The 16,984-nt window shown below is 46.3% G+C and overlaps 2 protein-coding genes across 3 annotated transcripts; one reads left to right on the top strand and one right to left on the bottom strand.

The window, feature by feature from the left end:
- The first annotated feature begins 7,163 nt into the window (after positions 1-7,163).
- LOC100282988 (protein kinase APK1A) lies at positions 7,164-10,250 on the top strand. 2 transcript variants are annotated; one of them, NM_001155892.1, is given in 6 exon segments: positions 7,345-7,522; positions 7,955-8,289; positions 8,370-8,505; positions 8,599-8,741; positions 8,838-8,961; positions 9,693-10,210. In NM_001155892.1, coding segments are annotated over 6 exon segments (1,125 nt in total). In that variant the 5' UTR covers positions 7,345-7,452; the 3' UTR covers positions 10,010-10,210.
- A 330-nt stretch (positions 10,251-10,580) lies between these two features.
- On the bottom strand, positions 10,581-16,801 carry LOC100276087 (uncharacterized). The gene is made up of 4 exons (NM_001371609.1): positions 16,657-16,801; positions 16,026-16,277; positions 15,579-15,826; positions 10,581-11,246 (listed from the first exon to the last, which is right to left on the bottom strand). Exons 2-4 carry the CDS (start codon positions 16,273-16,275, stop codon positions 10,857-10,859), a joined length of 888 nt encoding a protein of 295 aa, NP_001358538.1. The 5' UTR covers positions 16,276-16,277; positions 16,657-16,801; the 3' UTR covers positions 10,581-10,856.
- Positions 16,802-16,984: the final 183 nt, after the last annotated feature.

Genomic DNA, 16,984 nt, shown 5'->3' with positions numbered 1-16,984 from the left:
TATGGGTCCATATCAAGGGGGTTCCCCATGCTTGGAGACACTACCTAGGATTTTGGGCTCTAGGTTCGGTAATTGGAGCGACCTTGGATGTGGATATGTATACATATAGAAAGATGGGAGTGATTAGAGTGCTTGTTGGAATGATGAATAGAGATCCTCTTCCCCTTACCATTGACATTGTCTTTGGCACTAAAGGATATGAGATCACTTTTGTTTTGGAAGATGAGAAATTCACTCCTGCAGACCTTGTGGTCTTCAAAGATGACCCACGCTGGGATGGCGAAGGTGGAGGGGATAATGGAGATGACCAAGATGACAAAAACCCAGGTCATGCAAAGAAGAAACAAAGAAAAGAATGGAATGTTGGTGGGTCTGGTGCTTCATCGGGTGGGGGGGTAGGGGGGAAATGATGTACCTATGCTTGATGTTGCTGCTCTTCCCCTCACAACGACTCTACATAGACCTACACCATTCGTCCAAATTGTTGGTTCATCGAGTTAGATGGGTGCTCTTTCCCCTTTAGGTTCTCCCAGGCTGGCTCGGCCAAGGGGGTCCCCTTTGCGGCAGGCCCTTGGAGCTTTGGCTACAATCGGGTATGGCCCTTACTATAGTTTGATCAGCTCTGGTGGCTCAACTGACGCTGCAGATTACTCGTTAGAATTGTCAAAATATTCAGGGGTTCAGAACCTGGTTTATGAGGTGGGAGCAGGTACATTGCTGACACCTGTTACCGCTCAGATTGACTTGTGCGTGACTATGGGAAACTCTACTTCGAGTAACGCTGATCTGAGAAAGGTAACTAGTGACATCTCATATGAACATGTCTCTTTATCTCCATCTATGCAGAATAAAATGCTAATGCCTATTGTTTCTCAGGGAATGTATGGTTCCCTGGTGCAGGACACTCAGGAAACAAGAGATGCATGTGATGATGACTTAGTTGGTTCACTGTGGTCTTCTGGAATAGGTTCAAAATTTTATCCCCTTCATAATGGTCTGTTCATTAGAAGAAGTACTCGTTCCAATGTTTTAGATGCTGACGGTCTTCCCCGGGTAGATGAGGATGCGACTCTGAAGGCTATGAGAAGGGCTTCTAGGCGCAATTTGGATGGGGATTTATGTGGAATGCAGCTAGCTGATCGTTTTCTGCTACCAGTTGTTAACCCACAGGCTACGCAGATTTTGTCAGGTATGAAAAACCCAAATATAACTGCTATTAGCTCTTTAGCAGATTCCATTTGTGCCAATAGACTTGAGAAGTTAGGTTTTAAATTGGGATCTAGCGAGGATGCTGTTAATACGTCAATTAATATTTTGAAAAAATGGAATTAGACAGGATGTCTGCGATTAATAAACCAGTATGCGCTTCAGATACCCCTAGTGTGGAAGATAGCAATTTGGCTTGCCTAGTAATGGTAGCGATGATGAGACAGATGAAATAAATGTCGATGTCTTAGACCTCCTTATTAAGGATGTAGCGGAAGTAGATTTTGATGATGTAGACCTAGACACAAAAATTTGTGAGCTTAGGGTCTCTACACGGAAATAAAAAAACACTCCAAAAAACCTGGAGGTAACAAATCAAAAACAAAAAAGGTTTCTCAATGAAAGGCATTTTCTGGAATAGCAAAGGTCTATCAGACTTGGCTAAATATCGTTACATCTCGGAAGCCGTGCGAGACTCCAATCTCGATTTCTATGCGATAATGGAGACATGAAAGCAGGACATGTCAAAATCAAATCTGGCACGTCTGTCCGGCGGTGTGGAGTTCGTTTGGCATTACCTCCCTCCGAAAGGTAGATCTGGAGGCATCCTTTTGGGTGTAAGAGCAAAGATGTTTGATGTTTCCCTTATTCATGAAGGAGAATTTCATATTAAGTTTCATATATGCAATAAAACAGATAAATTTAAATGGACCCTGATGGCTGTGTATGGCCCGGCTCAAGATGAATTTAAGTCTGCTTTCCTTGCGGAGCTTGTACGAGCATGTCAGCATAACCCTCTACCTTCCCTCATTGGTGGGAGTTTTAATATCTTGCGAAACAGCAGGGAGAAAAACAATGATAGGTTCAATAATCGTTGGCCGTTTCTTTTCAATGTTGTGATTGATAGCTTTGATTTAAGAGAAATAGTCTTAGGGCTTGTTTGGGTAATCTTGGATTGGAGTGGATTGAAGTGGTATAAGGTGTATTGAAGTGTAATATAAACTAATTTCTCTTTCAATCCCTAAAATACACCTCAATCCACTTCAATCTCTCTTTATCCAAACAAGGCCTTAACGGGAAGACAATACACCTGGGCAAACTCTCTCCCTAACCCGACTTATGAAAAATTAGATAGAGTCCTTTTGACGACTGATTGGGAATTTAAATGTCCTCTGGTCTCAGTTCAAGCACTAGACAGAGGAGTTTCAGATCATACACCTTTGCTTCTTGACACTGGAACTCTTGTCCCCTTCGGAAGTAACAAACAGTTTAGGTTTGAATTACTTTGGCTTCAGCTAGAGGGTTTTCAGGAATGGGTTAAGCAAATTTGGACCAAAACATTCAAAGGTCATAATTCGGTACAAAGATGGAATAACAAGTTGAGTGCTCTGCGGAGATTCATTAGAGGTTGGGCAGCTCAAATAAATGGGGAGTACAAGAAAAAGAAATCAGATCTTCAAAACACTATATGCTCTTTAGATGTTCAGGCCGAAGTCAGAGATTTGAATGTGGAGGAGCTAGAATGCTTGTCTCAGGCTAGAGAGAACTTTATCAAACTTTTGAGAGAAGAAGAAATTAAATATTACCAACGGGCGAAGGAAAAGCACGTCCTCCTAGGAGATAATAACACTAGATATTTCCATATGATTGCCAACGGAAAGCACCGAAAAAACGGATTTTATCGCTTGAAGATGGCAGCAACAAAGTTGAAGGACATACTAATCTAAAAAACTTTATCACGGATTACTATAGGGGTTTATTTGGTGAACCGGAAGAAAATTCCTTCACTTTAGATGAATCCATAATTCTTGACTTACCTCAGGTATCCAGCCAGGAAAACATGTTACTCACATCTGAGTTCTCCGAACAGGAGATTAAAGAGGCTGTCTTTTCAATGAAACCCAACAAAGCTCCCGGTCCGGATGGTTTTCCCGCTGAGTTTTATCAGCAGTTCTGGGAGACCATCAAGGGGGATCTCATGCAAATGTTTCAGGATTTAGACAAGGGTGAACTCCCCTTGTGCAGCCTTAATTTTGGAATCATTACCCTCATCCCTAAAGTCCTTCATGCAAATGTTATCCAAAAATACAGACCAATATGCCTCCTTAACGTGAGCTACAAGATTTTTACCAAGGTAGTCACGAACAGACTGAGCGTGGTAGCAGATAAGGTAGTTAGCCCATCATAAACTGTCTTTATTAAAGGTTGAAATATACTCGAAGGAGTGATCATTCTTCATGAAACAATTCACGAATTACATCGAACAAAACAGAGCGGAGTAATCCTAAAACTAGATTTTGAGAAAGCATACGACAAAGTACGGTGGTCGTTCCTTTTACAAACACTCCGGGTGAAAGGCTTCTCGTCCAAATGGATTTCTTGGATTGAGACTTTCATTTCGGGCGGCAGTGTAGCTGTAAATGTTAATGATGATGTCGGACACTACTTTCAAACAAAAAAGGGACTCCGCCAAGGGGATCCTTTGTCACCCCTCCTATTTAATATTATGGTGGACATGCTGAAAGTTTTCATTAGTCGGACAAAATTGGACGGGCAGGTTGTGGGAATCACCCCCATCTAGTTGATGGTGGGCTTTCGATCCTCCAGTACGCAGATGACACTATACTCTTCATGGAACATGATCTGGACAAAGCTCGCAATTTGAAGCTTCTTCTATTTGCTTTTGAACTAGCTTCAGGTCTTAAGATTAATTTCCACAAGAGTGAGTTGTTCTGTTTTGGGGATGCTCATGAGCAGGTAGAGTTGTACACTGAACTCTTCGGGTGCAAAACCGACAAATTTCCAATCAATTACCTTGGCATCCCAAATCACTTCAAAAAAATTAAGAAATCGGGATTGGGATAGAGTTGGAGAGCGCTTTGAGAAGAGACTCAGTAGCTGGAAAGGGAAACATCTCTCCATCGGAGGCCGTCTGACTTTGATTAATTCAGTTCTTAGTAGCCTTCCGATGTATATGATGTCTTTCTTCTCCATCCCCATAGGAGTTATCAAGAAATTGGATTATTTCCGTTCAAGATTCTTTTGGCAGGGGGATGAAAACAAAAAAAGTATAGGCTTACTAAATGGTCTATTCTGCGCCAACCAAAAGACCAGGGAGGAATTGGAATCCTAGATTTGAACACTATGAACAGAGCTCTTCTTAGCAAATGGTTGTATAAATTGCTTACCTCTGATGGTATGTGGCAACAATTGCTCCGTAATAAATACATAGGTTCAAAATCACTGGCTCAAGTGGATTGGAAAATTGGTGACTCCCACTTTTGGTCTTGTCTAATGAAGGCAAAACCAGACTTTCTACGCTTCGGAACCTTTCTGGTCAAAGACGGATCTCAAGTAAGGTTCTGGGAGGATAGCTGGCTGGACAGGGTCTCGCTGAAAGATCAATATCACTCCCTGTATAACATTACAAGACCCAAATCAATAACTATAGCGAAAGCTATGAGTTCCTTCCCTCCTAATTTTTCCTGGCGACGACAACTTTATGGATCCAACTTGGTGGATTGGATTTCCTTGCTGTCACACATAGAGGGTTTGGAGTTGTCCCATGAACATGATACATTTTATTGGAACCTTACCCCAAATGGGAAGTTCTCGATAAAATCGTATTACACAGCCTTAAAGATTAGTACTACCCCTAATGTAAACAGAGACATGTGGAAGATGAAGGCCCCTTTGAAAATTAAACTTTTTTATGGTACTTACGAAAGGGAGTAATTCTCACAAAAGATAATCTGACCAAACGAAATTGGCATAGAAGTTTAACTTGTGTTTTCTGCCATAAGGAAGAGACCATCAACCACCTTTTCTTTGAGTGCCGTTTAGCTCGGTCAGTTTGGAATATTGTACAAATGGCTACCGGCTTCAATCCACCGCATAATGTGGAACATATGTTTGGGGGATGGCTTCAGGGCCTTAATAAAATACTGAAATATGTGTTTCTACTTGGAGCGGCGGTCTTGTGCTGGGCTCTTTGGACCGGTAGAAACGATTTAGTGTTTGAGAAAAAAAACTCTACTGCTCTCCTTTGCAGGTTATCTTGTCGGCGTCACATTGGCTTTCACGGTGGGCTAGTCTACAGAGGAAGGAGGTTCGGCTTATGGTTGTAACAGGATCACGAACCTTGGTGAGAGTGGCCATGGCGTTTTTCTGCCGGAGGCACGGGTGGCGTTCTAGACTTCGGATCGGTTATCACTAGATCAATGTTTTTTGATTTTTTTAGTTAGCTATGTGCATTAGGCAGAGGTCGGAAGTTCTGTACCAAGGATTTGTATCCTCTTGATGTAATGACTTGCTATTTTCAATATAAGCTTCCTTTATCTAAAAATATAAGGAATGGTTGCAGAGGAGATAAAATAAGGGGGAAATAGTTGAGGAAGATGTATTTAAATATAAATGGAGAGTAGGAACGGAGGAATTAGCATTAGCCTGTGCGCCCCGGCGATGGGTGGTCCACCCGAATTAACTGCTCTCGTTTTCGACGAGTTGAATATGTGAATGGTACGTACGCTTCATGTGCGCAGTGTCCTTTCTTTTGTGCTGATGGCAACCAACGCAGGTTGTATCGATCGGAGCTGTCCGCCGTCTACATTCTCGCAGTGTTTGAGCCGTTGGCAGGCAAACGTTTCCCTCCACTATTCCATTCCATGCATGACCATGACGACGAACCATTTCCTGCATCATCCGAATCACTACTCTCCGATCCGACGAGATATAGATAGATATCCCTCCCTACGTGCGGAAAAAACAAGTGTGTTTCTAGGTTCGTGGCCTTTCATTTATGTCGTCGGCGTGGAATGGAATGGAATGGAATGGAAATAGTATTGGCACGCCTCGAAGCTTCTGGGGGAAGTGGGGATAACTAAACGTGCGAGTGCCTGTTATGGAGTACCGGTCGCACACGCGCGCGCGCCTGCCGCGTATATACCAGCACGTTTGTGGTTTCCCCCCCATACAATAGCCGGGCAGATCCAGAGTCCAGACATGAATCCTGCGTTGCATGGCAGCGGTTGGACTGACACCTCCAGCCTCCAGACTCCAGCGTCCAGGGCAGGCTCCAGCTACATCGAAAGGGACCGTCCCTCGGCCACTACACTAATCCGCATCGCCACTTGCGCCCGTGGGTGACGCTTCACCGGCGACTTCCGCGCGCGACTGGTTGTCAATCCGCCAAGACTCGTCGGGGCAATACCGTGGTGCGGTGCGGCTCGGGTCGCCAGTACTAGGTGCCACGCAACAACAAACAAGCAGCAGCGCGGGTGAGCCGTGCCGCCGGATGATGGATCGGCAACGGCAACGCGAGGAGGCTTCCCCTGCGATTCGCTGGGGGGCACGGCATCGGCATGCGCTAAATTCCAAGCAGGCAGGCGCCAACCACCGCCACTTCCTCCTCCTCCAACCTAAATGAGCGTCTGTTTAGTCAAACAGGTGCAGCACCCCGGCCAGGGCCCGGGGCCTACGCCTACGATACATCCCCTATCGCTATCGCGCTCTGTTGTTTTGCACCAATCTGTGCCGGGGGTGCACTATCGCCGTATAACTGTGTATTCGCTGGATATACGTGACTGCGTCTTGTTTTTTCTTTCTTTCTTTCTAGAAAATACAGCATGTGTATATGCATTATCATTAAGGCCAGAAGAGCGCGGCTGTAGCTGTCCAGTTTGGAATGACGTTTTTTTTTTTTGCATTCGTATACCGAATACCGTTAGTCTACACATAGGACCGTCTGAGTTTACATTAAAGATCGAAGCAGCGGAACATTCTCTGACATAGTGGTAACTCAGAAAACAAAAAGGAATGGACGAACGTTGAATCGGTGGAATCATACAGTTTCTGATGGAAGCACAGATCAAAATTTTGGTACTCTTCAACCTGAAGCCGGGAAGAGGCCAAGGCGTGAAGCGCATGGAAAGAAAAAAAAAACAAAGACGAGACGAGACGAGACGAGACGGAAAGCCGGGCTTGCCCGTCCATTAATGACCTAACGGACCCCACGGCGCGCGCCCACCACCAGTCCACCACCCTCCACCGCCCTCCCTCGCAGGCAGGCAGGCAGCCAGAGCCAGAGCCAGCCGGGCAAGCACTGCAGCAGCCATTGTACTCATCACCTCCTTCCCACGCAGCGAGAGGATGACACCACGAGGCAAATAAACCCAGACGTAGTTCAGCTAGCCGCTTCTACCTCCCTCTCCCCCCCCGCCTGCGCGCTGCCGCGAGAGCTCGTTCCTGATGGGGAACTGCGCCGGCGTGGAGGGGAACGCCGAGATCAACCCTTCCTTCAGTGCCCCCAATTCCTCAGGTACTGCAATCTCAGCTTCCTGGTTACTGACTGACACCCAGCGTCCGCCTTCTTAGCTCTGGTTGTTGGAGCGACCTTCTGTTTCTGCTTCCGGTATAGGAGTAAGGCCGGAGCGTTTACTGATCCGTTTCGTTGCACTTCGATCGAGGGGGGAAGGGGGGAAACAAATAACAGCCGGCCTAGATTTGAAATAATCTCCATGCCTTTTTTTTCTTCTTCTTCTTTTGCCCCATCCGACGAGAGTAGAACTATTTACTACTCCATTTCGCGATTGTTGGGAGTCAGAGGTGGTGAGCGAGGATGGCACCGAGCTCCCGTTACAATGCCCAGGTGGTGTATTAGCTAGCCAAATCAGTATGGCGCGTCACGAGGAACAAAGCTTTTTCTTCCTTTGCCTAAATCAGTAGACACGCTTGTGAATTGTGATTCCAGGGACCGCCGGTTCTAAGAGCGTCAGCAAGAACGCGGCCGACACCAGCACCTTCGGCACCAAGACGTCCGGCTCGTCGTCGTCGGTGCCGCCAACCCCTCGTACGGAGGCGGAGATCCTGGAGTCGTCGAATGTCCGCAAGTTCAGCTTCGGCGAGCTCAAAGGCTCCACGAGGAACTTCAGGCCGGACAGCCTGCTCGGGGAGGGGGGCTTCGGGTCCGTGTTCAAGGGGTGGATGGATGAGCGCACGCTCGCGCCCGTCAGGCCGGGCGCCGGGATCATCGTCGCCGTCAAGAAGCTCAAGCTCGACAGCTTCCAAGGGCACCGGGAATGGCTGGTTCGTGTCCCTCCACTCTCCTCTTGTGTTGTTTGGCTCATCACCATAGGTGGCTTTAATCATCTGCGATGACTTTGCAGGCGGAGGTCAATTACCTGGGGCAGTTATCCCACCCTAATCTCGTGAAACTCATCGGCTACTGCTTGGAGGACGAGCAGCGGCTTCTTGTGTACGAGTATATGCCGAGAGGGAGCCTGGAGCATCATCTCTTCAGGAGTAGGCTCTCTCTCGAGTGTTTCGTTCGCGATATCCCTCCATTCTTGGCTTCTCGCTTTATGAAAAAAAGGACTGAATGCTATGGTGTTGCAGGGGGCTCGAACTTCCAGCCGCTCCCATGGAACTTACGCATGAAGGTTGCTCTCGAGGCTGCCAGAGGTCTTGCTTTCCTGCACGGCGACCAGGCCAAAGTTATCTACCGCGATTTCAAGACCTCCAATATCCTTCTCGACTCGGTCTGCTTGCAAAACCGTCCTGTCAATATGTGCAATCCAAACGAACTTCTGTCTAAAGATTCGGAACTCTTTGTTTTACCTTTTATTATATTACAGGAGTACAACGCAAAACTGTCTGATTTCGGTTTGGCAAAGGACGGTCCAAGCGGTGATAAGAGCCATGTTTCTACTAGGGTCATGGGGACACAAGGATACGCTGCCCCTGAATATCTTGCGACAGGTAATCTTTGTAAACATGATTTGGCAGCCAGTAATGTATCGTATTTGTGTCACTGATATTTTTGATGCATTATAATGGCCGTATTAAGAAAGTGGGTAGATTGAACTTTTTTTTTCTTTCATCATAGCTCTTTCTCTTTTATCGATATATTTATTTCATTGTATCTCTCTTTTTTTCGTCCATCTTATCTCTGTAGCCGAGAAAAAAAAATTGTATTTTGGAAGACAATGATACTGATTGCGTGCATGCCATTTAGTTAGATTCGTTTGTTTATTTTTATATGTCATGCCTTTGTATTGTGCTTAGATGGCACATTTGTTTAGAGCAACTTTGGGGGGAGGGGAGGAGTGTTCAAATACTCTATTCAGTAAAGAAGCACAGCATGTGCGCCTTATGATATAAAAATTCAAAGACTGAGGTGTATGATGTATGCCATCCTGTAAAGGGGGAAATTGAAGCGTCACATTATGCTACTTGAATACGGTTTGCCATACCTTTGGTTAGTCCATAAAAAATACAACTAGATTCTCCGGCTGGTTTCATGCACGAACAACCATGAAATCAGGAATTGTGACCCTCAAGTCAACACACAAATTCTGAATACTCAATTGCTTGCAACTTGTTCTTAAGCCTACAAAATTTCGCACATGCTCTAACAGCAGTAGAAGTCAACATGATATGCGTATGTATAATTTACGGCAACTTATACTGCTTAACCTCATGGTACACAGGCCATTTGACAGCGAAGAGCGATGTGTACAGCTACGGTGTGGTTCTTCTGGAGCTGCTGTCCGGGCAGCGCGCTCTGGACAAGAACCGCCCGCCCGGTCAGCACAATCTGGTGGAGTGGGCTAGACCTTACATCACCAACAAGAGGAGGGTCATTCATGTCCTGGACTCACGGCTGGGTTCCCAGTATTCCCTTCCCGCGGCTCAGAAGGTGGCAACACTGGCGCTGCAATGCTTATCGATGGACGCACGATGCAGGCCTGGCATGGATCAGGTTGTGACTGCATTAGAACAACTTCAAAGGCCAAGGGCTCACTGAAAAAGATGTCCATCTACATCTGTGGAGTCTGGAGCATCCTCCTGTAATACTTTAGGGGAGTAAAAAAACAGAGAACGGACGAGGGTTTGAAGGGCTAAGTGGCTTGTGAAGAGAATATAATATTGCCTTGCTTTGTGTACAGCTAGTTGCTTCGTCGTTGTAACTTGGGTCTCTACTTATATATTTTATTAGTCTTCGATGTACCAGCGGTTCAAAGGGTAAGTTCTTTTGTTCCACTTCACCGCAAGATTCCAGTTTGAATGTTCTTGAGAGTGTAAGAAATGCTTCTTAAAAGACCGCCGCTGCAAATTGCTTGCCAATTAAATTATGCACATGCCAATTACCAAAGCATACTATGATGATAAAATTAACAGCATATGCAAACTTGATGTTTATAAATGGCGCTGTTTGCACATCCAGTTTTACAGGTTTTTCATTGATTAAACAGTTGTGCCAAACGGCAGAACAAGTGGGATATGCTTCTTTTTATTGGCATTTTCAAAAGCAAATGTTTCACAATCACATGTAATGCAAATCAGTGTCATTTGACCATCTCTCTGATGCTCGAAGCTATAGAAGATGAAATGTTATTGCTTCCGAGATCATATTACATGAATGCAGAGAAACGGAAAAGTCAGTGTTCTCTCATCGTTTCGTTCCTCTACAATTATAACCAGAATGAACTCTAGCAAAACCATAAAGTAGTTCGATGCACCTGAATTGTAGAACAAGTTTTATGAGCGCTTAGGTTTCTCGGTCGAGTATAGCACGGTACAGCACACTGACATCAGGTGATATGAGCTCGCTTGACAGAGTGATAGATCGTCCTTCAAAGTTCAAAGCATATCTAGAATCGCCGGCCACCGGAATTATAAGCACGACCACCAGGGTATTGAGCACGCTGCTCAGAACTACGACCACGACCTCTGCCCCCATCATGGAACTCTGGATAATCTGGACGATCGCTAAATGATTCATACTGGCCAGAAGCATAACCCCGATGAGCCTCACCATAAGCACCTCCAGCAGCAACAGGAGGCGTGCCTGCTGCCGTTGGGTTATAACCATGCTGCTCCCCAGCCGTGGAATTGCTAGCGTAATGGCTCATGCTGGCGTGCTGGTATTGCTGCTGGCGTGCTAGAGATTCCTTGCGCAGGAACTCATCTCTATAGTTCGCTTGCCGAGCTCTAAGTGCTAATAGTTTCTCCTGGTACTGTGTATTTATATCCTTCAATCTCTGTAGACAGACATAAGAAACATGGAATGATAGTTGTCTAAGTTTCAACAAATGTATAAAATTACTGAAAATAGATCTCAACTACCAAAAAAAAACGTTGCTCAAGCACACAACAATGTGAGGGTGACAACATTTTTACTATATCCTTGTGTTGACTTACATATTCCAAAGTTACAGCGTTGAATATTATAAATGTGTAGCTTTATTATCAAGCATACAACAATGTTTCTAAAAGAAGTATGGAATTTGAGTTCATGCATCAACACCTTCAGCTGATTTGTTCGTTACTACAGGAAAGTAGATAGTAGATTGATTATGGGGAACAAGGTGTTACACATATAGGTAAGGATGTCAATGATTTATCTTTGCCTAATCTGTACACCTAAAAAAATATGAAGCTGAATCGTCTGCGCTCGCCCCTCACCCCACTCCCCTACGCCCGGGCCCTTGTGCCAGCGCTCCCTTCCCTACGCGGCTACACCAGGTCTGTGGAGTCCACGTCCGGGTGCGCAGCCACATTGCTTAACAGAAGCGTCTGCACGCTCCTTTGCCCCGCTCGCCCCATCACCTTGGATCAATACAAGTCAATCCCCGATAACATGCAAGTGGACCTGCCATGACGCCTAGTCTGCCCTTCACAGAAAGTCCTACATCCCTCCGTGCTGCTAATCATGGTTCACAGAGACCATGGTGACTGATCGCTCCTCCATAGGCCTTGAATGGCCTCTTACCTGGAGACTCCCTAGCATAACACCAAAGAACCTGCCCCACTGCCAATTGCAGTGAAGGATCCATCCCGATGTGTCGCTCCCAGTGCTCCTCCCCTGGTGTGCTTTGCTGCCCCTTGGGCCTCAGGCGCTGGACCTTCTCTTAATTAAGCTGCCTGCTAATTCTGCACAGCCACAATGTTACCTTCTAAACCAGTTCATGCACATCTGGTTTTGGGCTTCAGTTATCTTATTGCTAATCTTGTCTCCATGATGGAGGCTTGGAGGGCGAGCAAAGAATAAGAGCACACAAATTTCAGGTTGCAGAGAATAAGGATGCCAAAAATGATATGTTTGGATTAAACGAAGCTAAGAGATTATATTACTGTTCAGTCCACAATAATGATTTATGTTAGTGGAGCAAGTCTCAATCTGCACAGCACTCTGATTCCTAGAGTCCAGTTGTACCCTCTATCTAACACACCCCCACAACCGAAGCGGCTGCACTGTTGACGTTGAGATTTGACCTAAACTCGTCCAAAACAGAACCTGGGAACCCTTTAGTGAAAATGTCCACGAACTGCGACGTTGTAGAGGTGTGCAGAACCTTGGTGTCACCTAGAGCCACACACTCACGAACGAAGTGTAGATCAAACTCAATGTGCTTGGGGCTGATGCTGAACGGGGTTGGTAGACATGTAGACTGTGCTGATGTAACAGTAGACAAGTGCAGAGAGGCATATGAAGCTCAAGTAATAGCTGGCACAGCCAGGAAACCGCAGCGACGATGTTGGCCACAGAACGATATTCTACTTCAGATCTGGAGTGGGATAATGCTGCCGCTTGGAGGGCCACGAGACGAGATTGTCGCCAAGAAACACTGCATAACAAGAGGTAGAACGCGTGTGTTGGAGCAACCAGCCCAATCAACATTGAGTAAGACCACTACATCTAGCTGTGAGGACGGCCGAAGAACAAGCCCCAAATCTAGAGTGCCCCAAATCTAGAGTGCCCCAAATTGAGAATAGGCTTGAGAGCAACAAGGTGGGGTGTCCGGGGATCATGCATATGAAGTCATATCTGTTGCACAACATAGAAGGTGTCAAGTATGGTGAAGGTCAAACAATGTAGAGTGCCGACCAAGCCGCAGAAATCACTAGGATCCTGGACAGAATCAGAGTCTGCAGGGACCTTCGGCTTGGTGTCAACAGGAGTACTGCATGGCTTACAATCAGCCATACCAGCCCGATCAAGAATGTCCAACATATACTGTGGCTGAGAAAGGAGCAGTTTGTCATCGTAGTGCTGAACGTGCATCCTGAGAAAGTGATGGAGGCCCCAGATCCTTCACGGACAACTCAAACAGCAACAGGCTGCCCACCCTGTTTGCCCTGCCAATGGTTAGAAGGAACGCCCCTAAAACCGGCTGAACTGGCTGGTCCCAAGGATTATGAAGGCTGCTGCACCTGACAGGTAGCAGGCACCGGAAGAGCACGCTGCATGCCGATAGACACCAGGGCAATGGAAGGCATGGACGACCCATGCACCTGGTTCAGTTCATCCAACAGCAGGTCATTCTGGGCTTCCATGAGCATGCGGAAGGGAAGACCGCACTAGAGGTGAAGGCGGATGGAGGCGAACTTGTCATTGAGGCTGCGAATCATGGTGAGGATGAAGGTGCGGTCGGGAACATGTTTGCCGAGGTCCTCGAGGGCGTTAGCCATGCCCTTGAGGCACCGACAGTAGTTGGTGAAAGAGAGGTCCCCTGGGCGAAGGTCCAAAACTCAGCGTCGAGGTGGAGAGCTTCTGTCTCGAGGTTTCCTAGGAACCGTGACTCCATGGTCAACCACATCGAACGGGGTGTGGAGCAGGAACGTTGCATAATGTCAAACAGCTCGAGGGAGATGGCGCTGTAGAGCCAAGACTTGACCATGCAGTACATGCGCACCCAGTCCGAGAAGGCTGGGCTCAGATCGTCCCAAAGGGCATGGTCCTTGAGAGCGAACTACCCCAAGGAGAGAGGAGGAACAGCTCGCGCCACCTGGTGTGAGTTGAGCTCGAAGACAATCGGCACGAGAGTGCGGATGTTCTGGACATTGATGGCCTGCAAGTGGAGGTTGGTGAGGACTACAACTTCATGGAGAAGCAGCGCTTCGTAGAGGGAGTGTGGAGCGGGCTTTGAGGCGGGGTTGGGTGCGCGCGGCGTCCGCACGGTCACGAGCCGCTCTGCAGCAGCGACCTCAGCCTCCTGTTCAGCAGCAGCAGCACACACTTAGGAGGCGCGCTTGCGCTCGTCTGCAGCTGCACGTTCAGCAGCTACGGTACGCTCGTAATCGGTGGCTGCGGCACGCTCAATCTGAGAGAGAGCAGTGGATGGGGGTAAGGATGGTCAGCATGGCGACGACCGGTGAGGGAGATGGCGTGGCTCGGTGGCGCGCCTAGGAAACAGAAGAAGGACCAGGAAAAACCCATTGATACCATGTAGGAAAGTAGATAGTAGATTGATTATGGAAAACAAGGTGTTACACATATGTAGGCAAGGATGTCCAGGTTTATAGAAAGTTAGAAACATAACCACCGGATTTAACCTTGCCTAATAGATATCAATCATATCAATCTACCCTAACCATATGGGGCAATGTCCAATAGGGAAGCACGGGTCCACAGTAGCTGTACCCTCTATCTAATAGTTACTTTCCAACCATGAAAATCCCTTAAATCACAACGATAGTGTAAGCCAATAATATATTGGACAACCATATGAAGATCTCATTTAGAAACATGAAAAACTCCTAATCCATACATATTGGGCGGGATTTAAGTGAAAATCAGTTCATTTTCTACTCCAATCCACATGTATTGGAAGAGAGAGTGTTCCAGTCAGTTGTGGCTGAGGACTTATGGTGACTGGCTGGGGCACTTATGGTGTCTGGCTGGGGCAAAAGCCCTCCAGGAGTCAGGAGTTAGTCGCTAGGATCAGCTCCTACAGGTTTTAGAGGTCGTGGTCGTGTGCCTTTGCCTGGTCTAAGTGTGTGAGTCTGATGTTCTGTTTTAACCCTGGCGGATCCTAATCTCCCAGGGTTTTTCTCTCTTAATGAAATGAAGTGCGGTTCTCCTGCGCGGTTCGATAAAAAAAGATATTCTTATATACATCCTATATGTGAGAATTGAATGTTAAATCTGTTTAGGCATACTCCCTCTGTCCAAAAAAGATTGCAACCATGGGTTGTGTGCCTGTTAAAGTGGTTCATGTTTGACCAAGTTTCTAGTGAATAGTATTCACATTTATGGCTCCAAATTAATTATTATAAAAATATATTCGTAATTAATCTAATGGTTTATTTCATATCGTAAATATCGATAGTTTTTTACCTATAATTGAGCAAACTTAAGATACTAAAACATGGCACAGTGCTAGAATTGCATTATTTCTAGGACGCTAGTGACTAACATAAATAATGATGGATCTAAGCTGATATGTTAGAATGCCTGAGAACGTGCATAGAATAGATCAACCTACAAGACACAAAAAGAAAACCCACTGCCATGAACTTAGCAGTTTACCAGACTGAATAACTTCAGTATTCATATACCAAAGAAAAAAAATACTGTGCATTTGACATACCTCCATGTGTCTAGAATTTTCAGCATCCTCTGCCTCCTGTAGTTCCTTGGATAGCAAAATAATGTCTTCATGGAAACTTTGTTCAAGACCTTCGAATGTCCGAGGAAGATTATAATTCTCGTATCTTGTTTCAGTTCGTTCAGTACGAGGTTGCTCCCTAGACTCCTTGCTGGGCTGCTTTTCTAGACCAACCTTTGTATCAGATCTCTGCCCATCATAAAAGGATTGCGCACCTCCAGCACCTTGGGCTGTATCACTAACAGTCAGCATGAAACTACAGAACTGTAAATAGTAAGCAATAGTTTTTTTTATCCCTCCATTCATTCAAAGTTATAGGGTGTCCAGCTGCAACTAGTGCCATATTTTGCAAGAGATGGGTAAGAGGCTATTTGGAAAAAGAAAAGGAACAGATGTAAAAATATCAAACTAAACAGCTGCAGTACATGCCTTCGTTATATGCATATGATGGAACCTGGCTTGGCGCATTTGGTCCACCTCGATCCCATTGACTCTGTCTTGCTTTAGGGGGAGTGTACTGATGCTCCGCAGAAGCTTGTGCAGGATCTCTTCCAGTGTAGCTATTCTCAGGGTGTTTCTGTACCCTTTGCTGTGCCTGGTAGTGATGCAACTGGGCAGCAACCATAGAGTTAATATCCGCTTCACCATATTGCCCCTGCCGTCTCATTCTATCCTGCATCTCTGAAGCACAAAAGTGACAAGATCAATAACAAATCATTCTTTTTTTTTTGATAAAACGGATCATGACTCGCGGAATAATCAATTGGGAGATCTGGATGAAACAAACACAACACGCATCATCAGCTCAATGTTCCAGGACCCCAAACAAAACTAATACCAGCTTAGGCTATCATAATCGGCCCAACATCTAACCCCAGTATATCTTCTAAATTGCACAATTCAACAACAATGCAACCTACCAGGACAGTCAGATAAACAGGATCCTCAGATCAGCACTCACGGGTGGACCCAGTAAAGGCATCAAATTGCAAAATAGCTCTAGGTTAGAGTTTGGGAGCTCGGCTCGCACAACATGCACGGAATAGAGGGGTGGGAATACCTTGGGTGCTTGTCGACGGCTAAGAGATCGACGAAGGCCTCGGCACCTGCGTATGGCGGCGGCGGCGGCGAGCGGCGTTACCCAACCCTGTCGTCGCAAGAGAGGGGAAGAACCGGGAGAGAAACAGAGGGCACGCGGGCTGAAGGGTGAAAGGATGTCCGATGCGGCGGCGGCCGTAGCCCAGGCCTTGTTCGGCCCAAGCGGAGCGCACCCGTACGGGACTTCTCCTGGGCCATTCCTTTTTACGCATTTATTTTATAAATAGGTGTGTGCCCGTGCGTTGCAACGGGAGTACGCAAATTGATTCATTGTTGTTCTGGCACACGCC

The sequence above is a fragment of the Zea mays genome, chromosome 1, assembly GCF_902167145.1.
Source record: "Zea mays cultivar B73 chromosome 1, Zm-B73-REFERENCE-NAM-5.0, whole genome shotgun sequence".
Classification (NCBI taxonomy): domain Eukaryota; kingdom Viridiplantae; phylum Streptophyta; class Magnoliopsida; order Poales; family Poaceae; genus Zea; species Zea mays.
The sequence above is the reverse complement of the archived record's forward strand: the minus strand, read 5'-3'. Positions and strand labels throughout refer to the sequence as shown.

Coding starts and splice junctions, on each gene's coding strand:
- LOC100276087 (NM_001371609.1), bottom strand. CDS start 16,275: ATGCAGGATAGAATGAGACGGCAGGGGCAATATGGTGAAGCGGATATT. Junction 15,827..16,025: donor ATCATATGCATATAACGAAG/GCATGTACTGCA, acceptor TTAGTGATACAG/CCCAAGGTGCTGGAGGTGCG. Junction 11,247..15,578: donor AAAATTCTAGACACATGGAG/GTATGTCAAATG, acceptor GTCTGTCTACAG/AGATTGAAGGATATAAATAC.
- LOC100282988 (XM_008678816.3), top strand. CDS start 7,453: ATGGGGAACTGCGCCGGCGTGGAGGGGAACGCCGAGATCAACCCTTCC. Junction 7,523..7,954: donor CAGTGCCCCCAATTCCTCAG/GTACTGCAATCT, acceptor TTGTGATTCCAG/GGACCGCCGGTTCTAAGAGC. Junction 8,742..8,837: donor CCAATATCCTTCTCGACTCG/GTCTGCTTGCAA, acceptor ATTATATTACAG/GAGTACAACGCAAAACTGTC.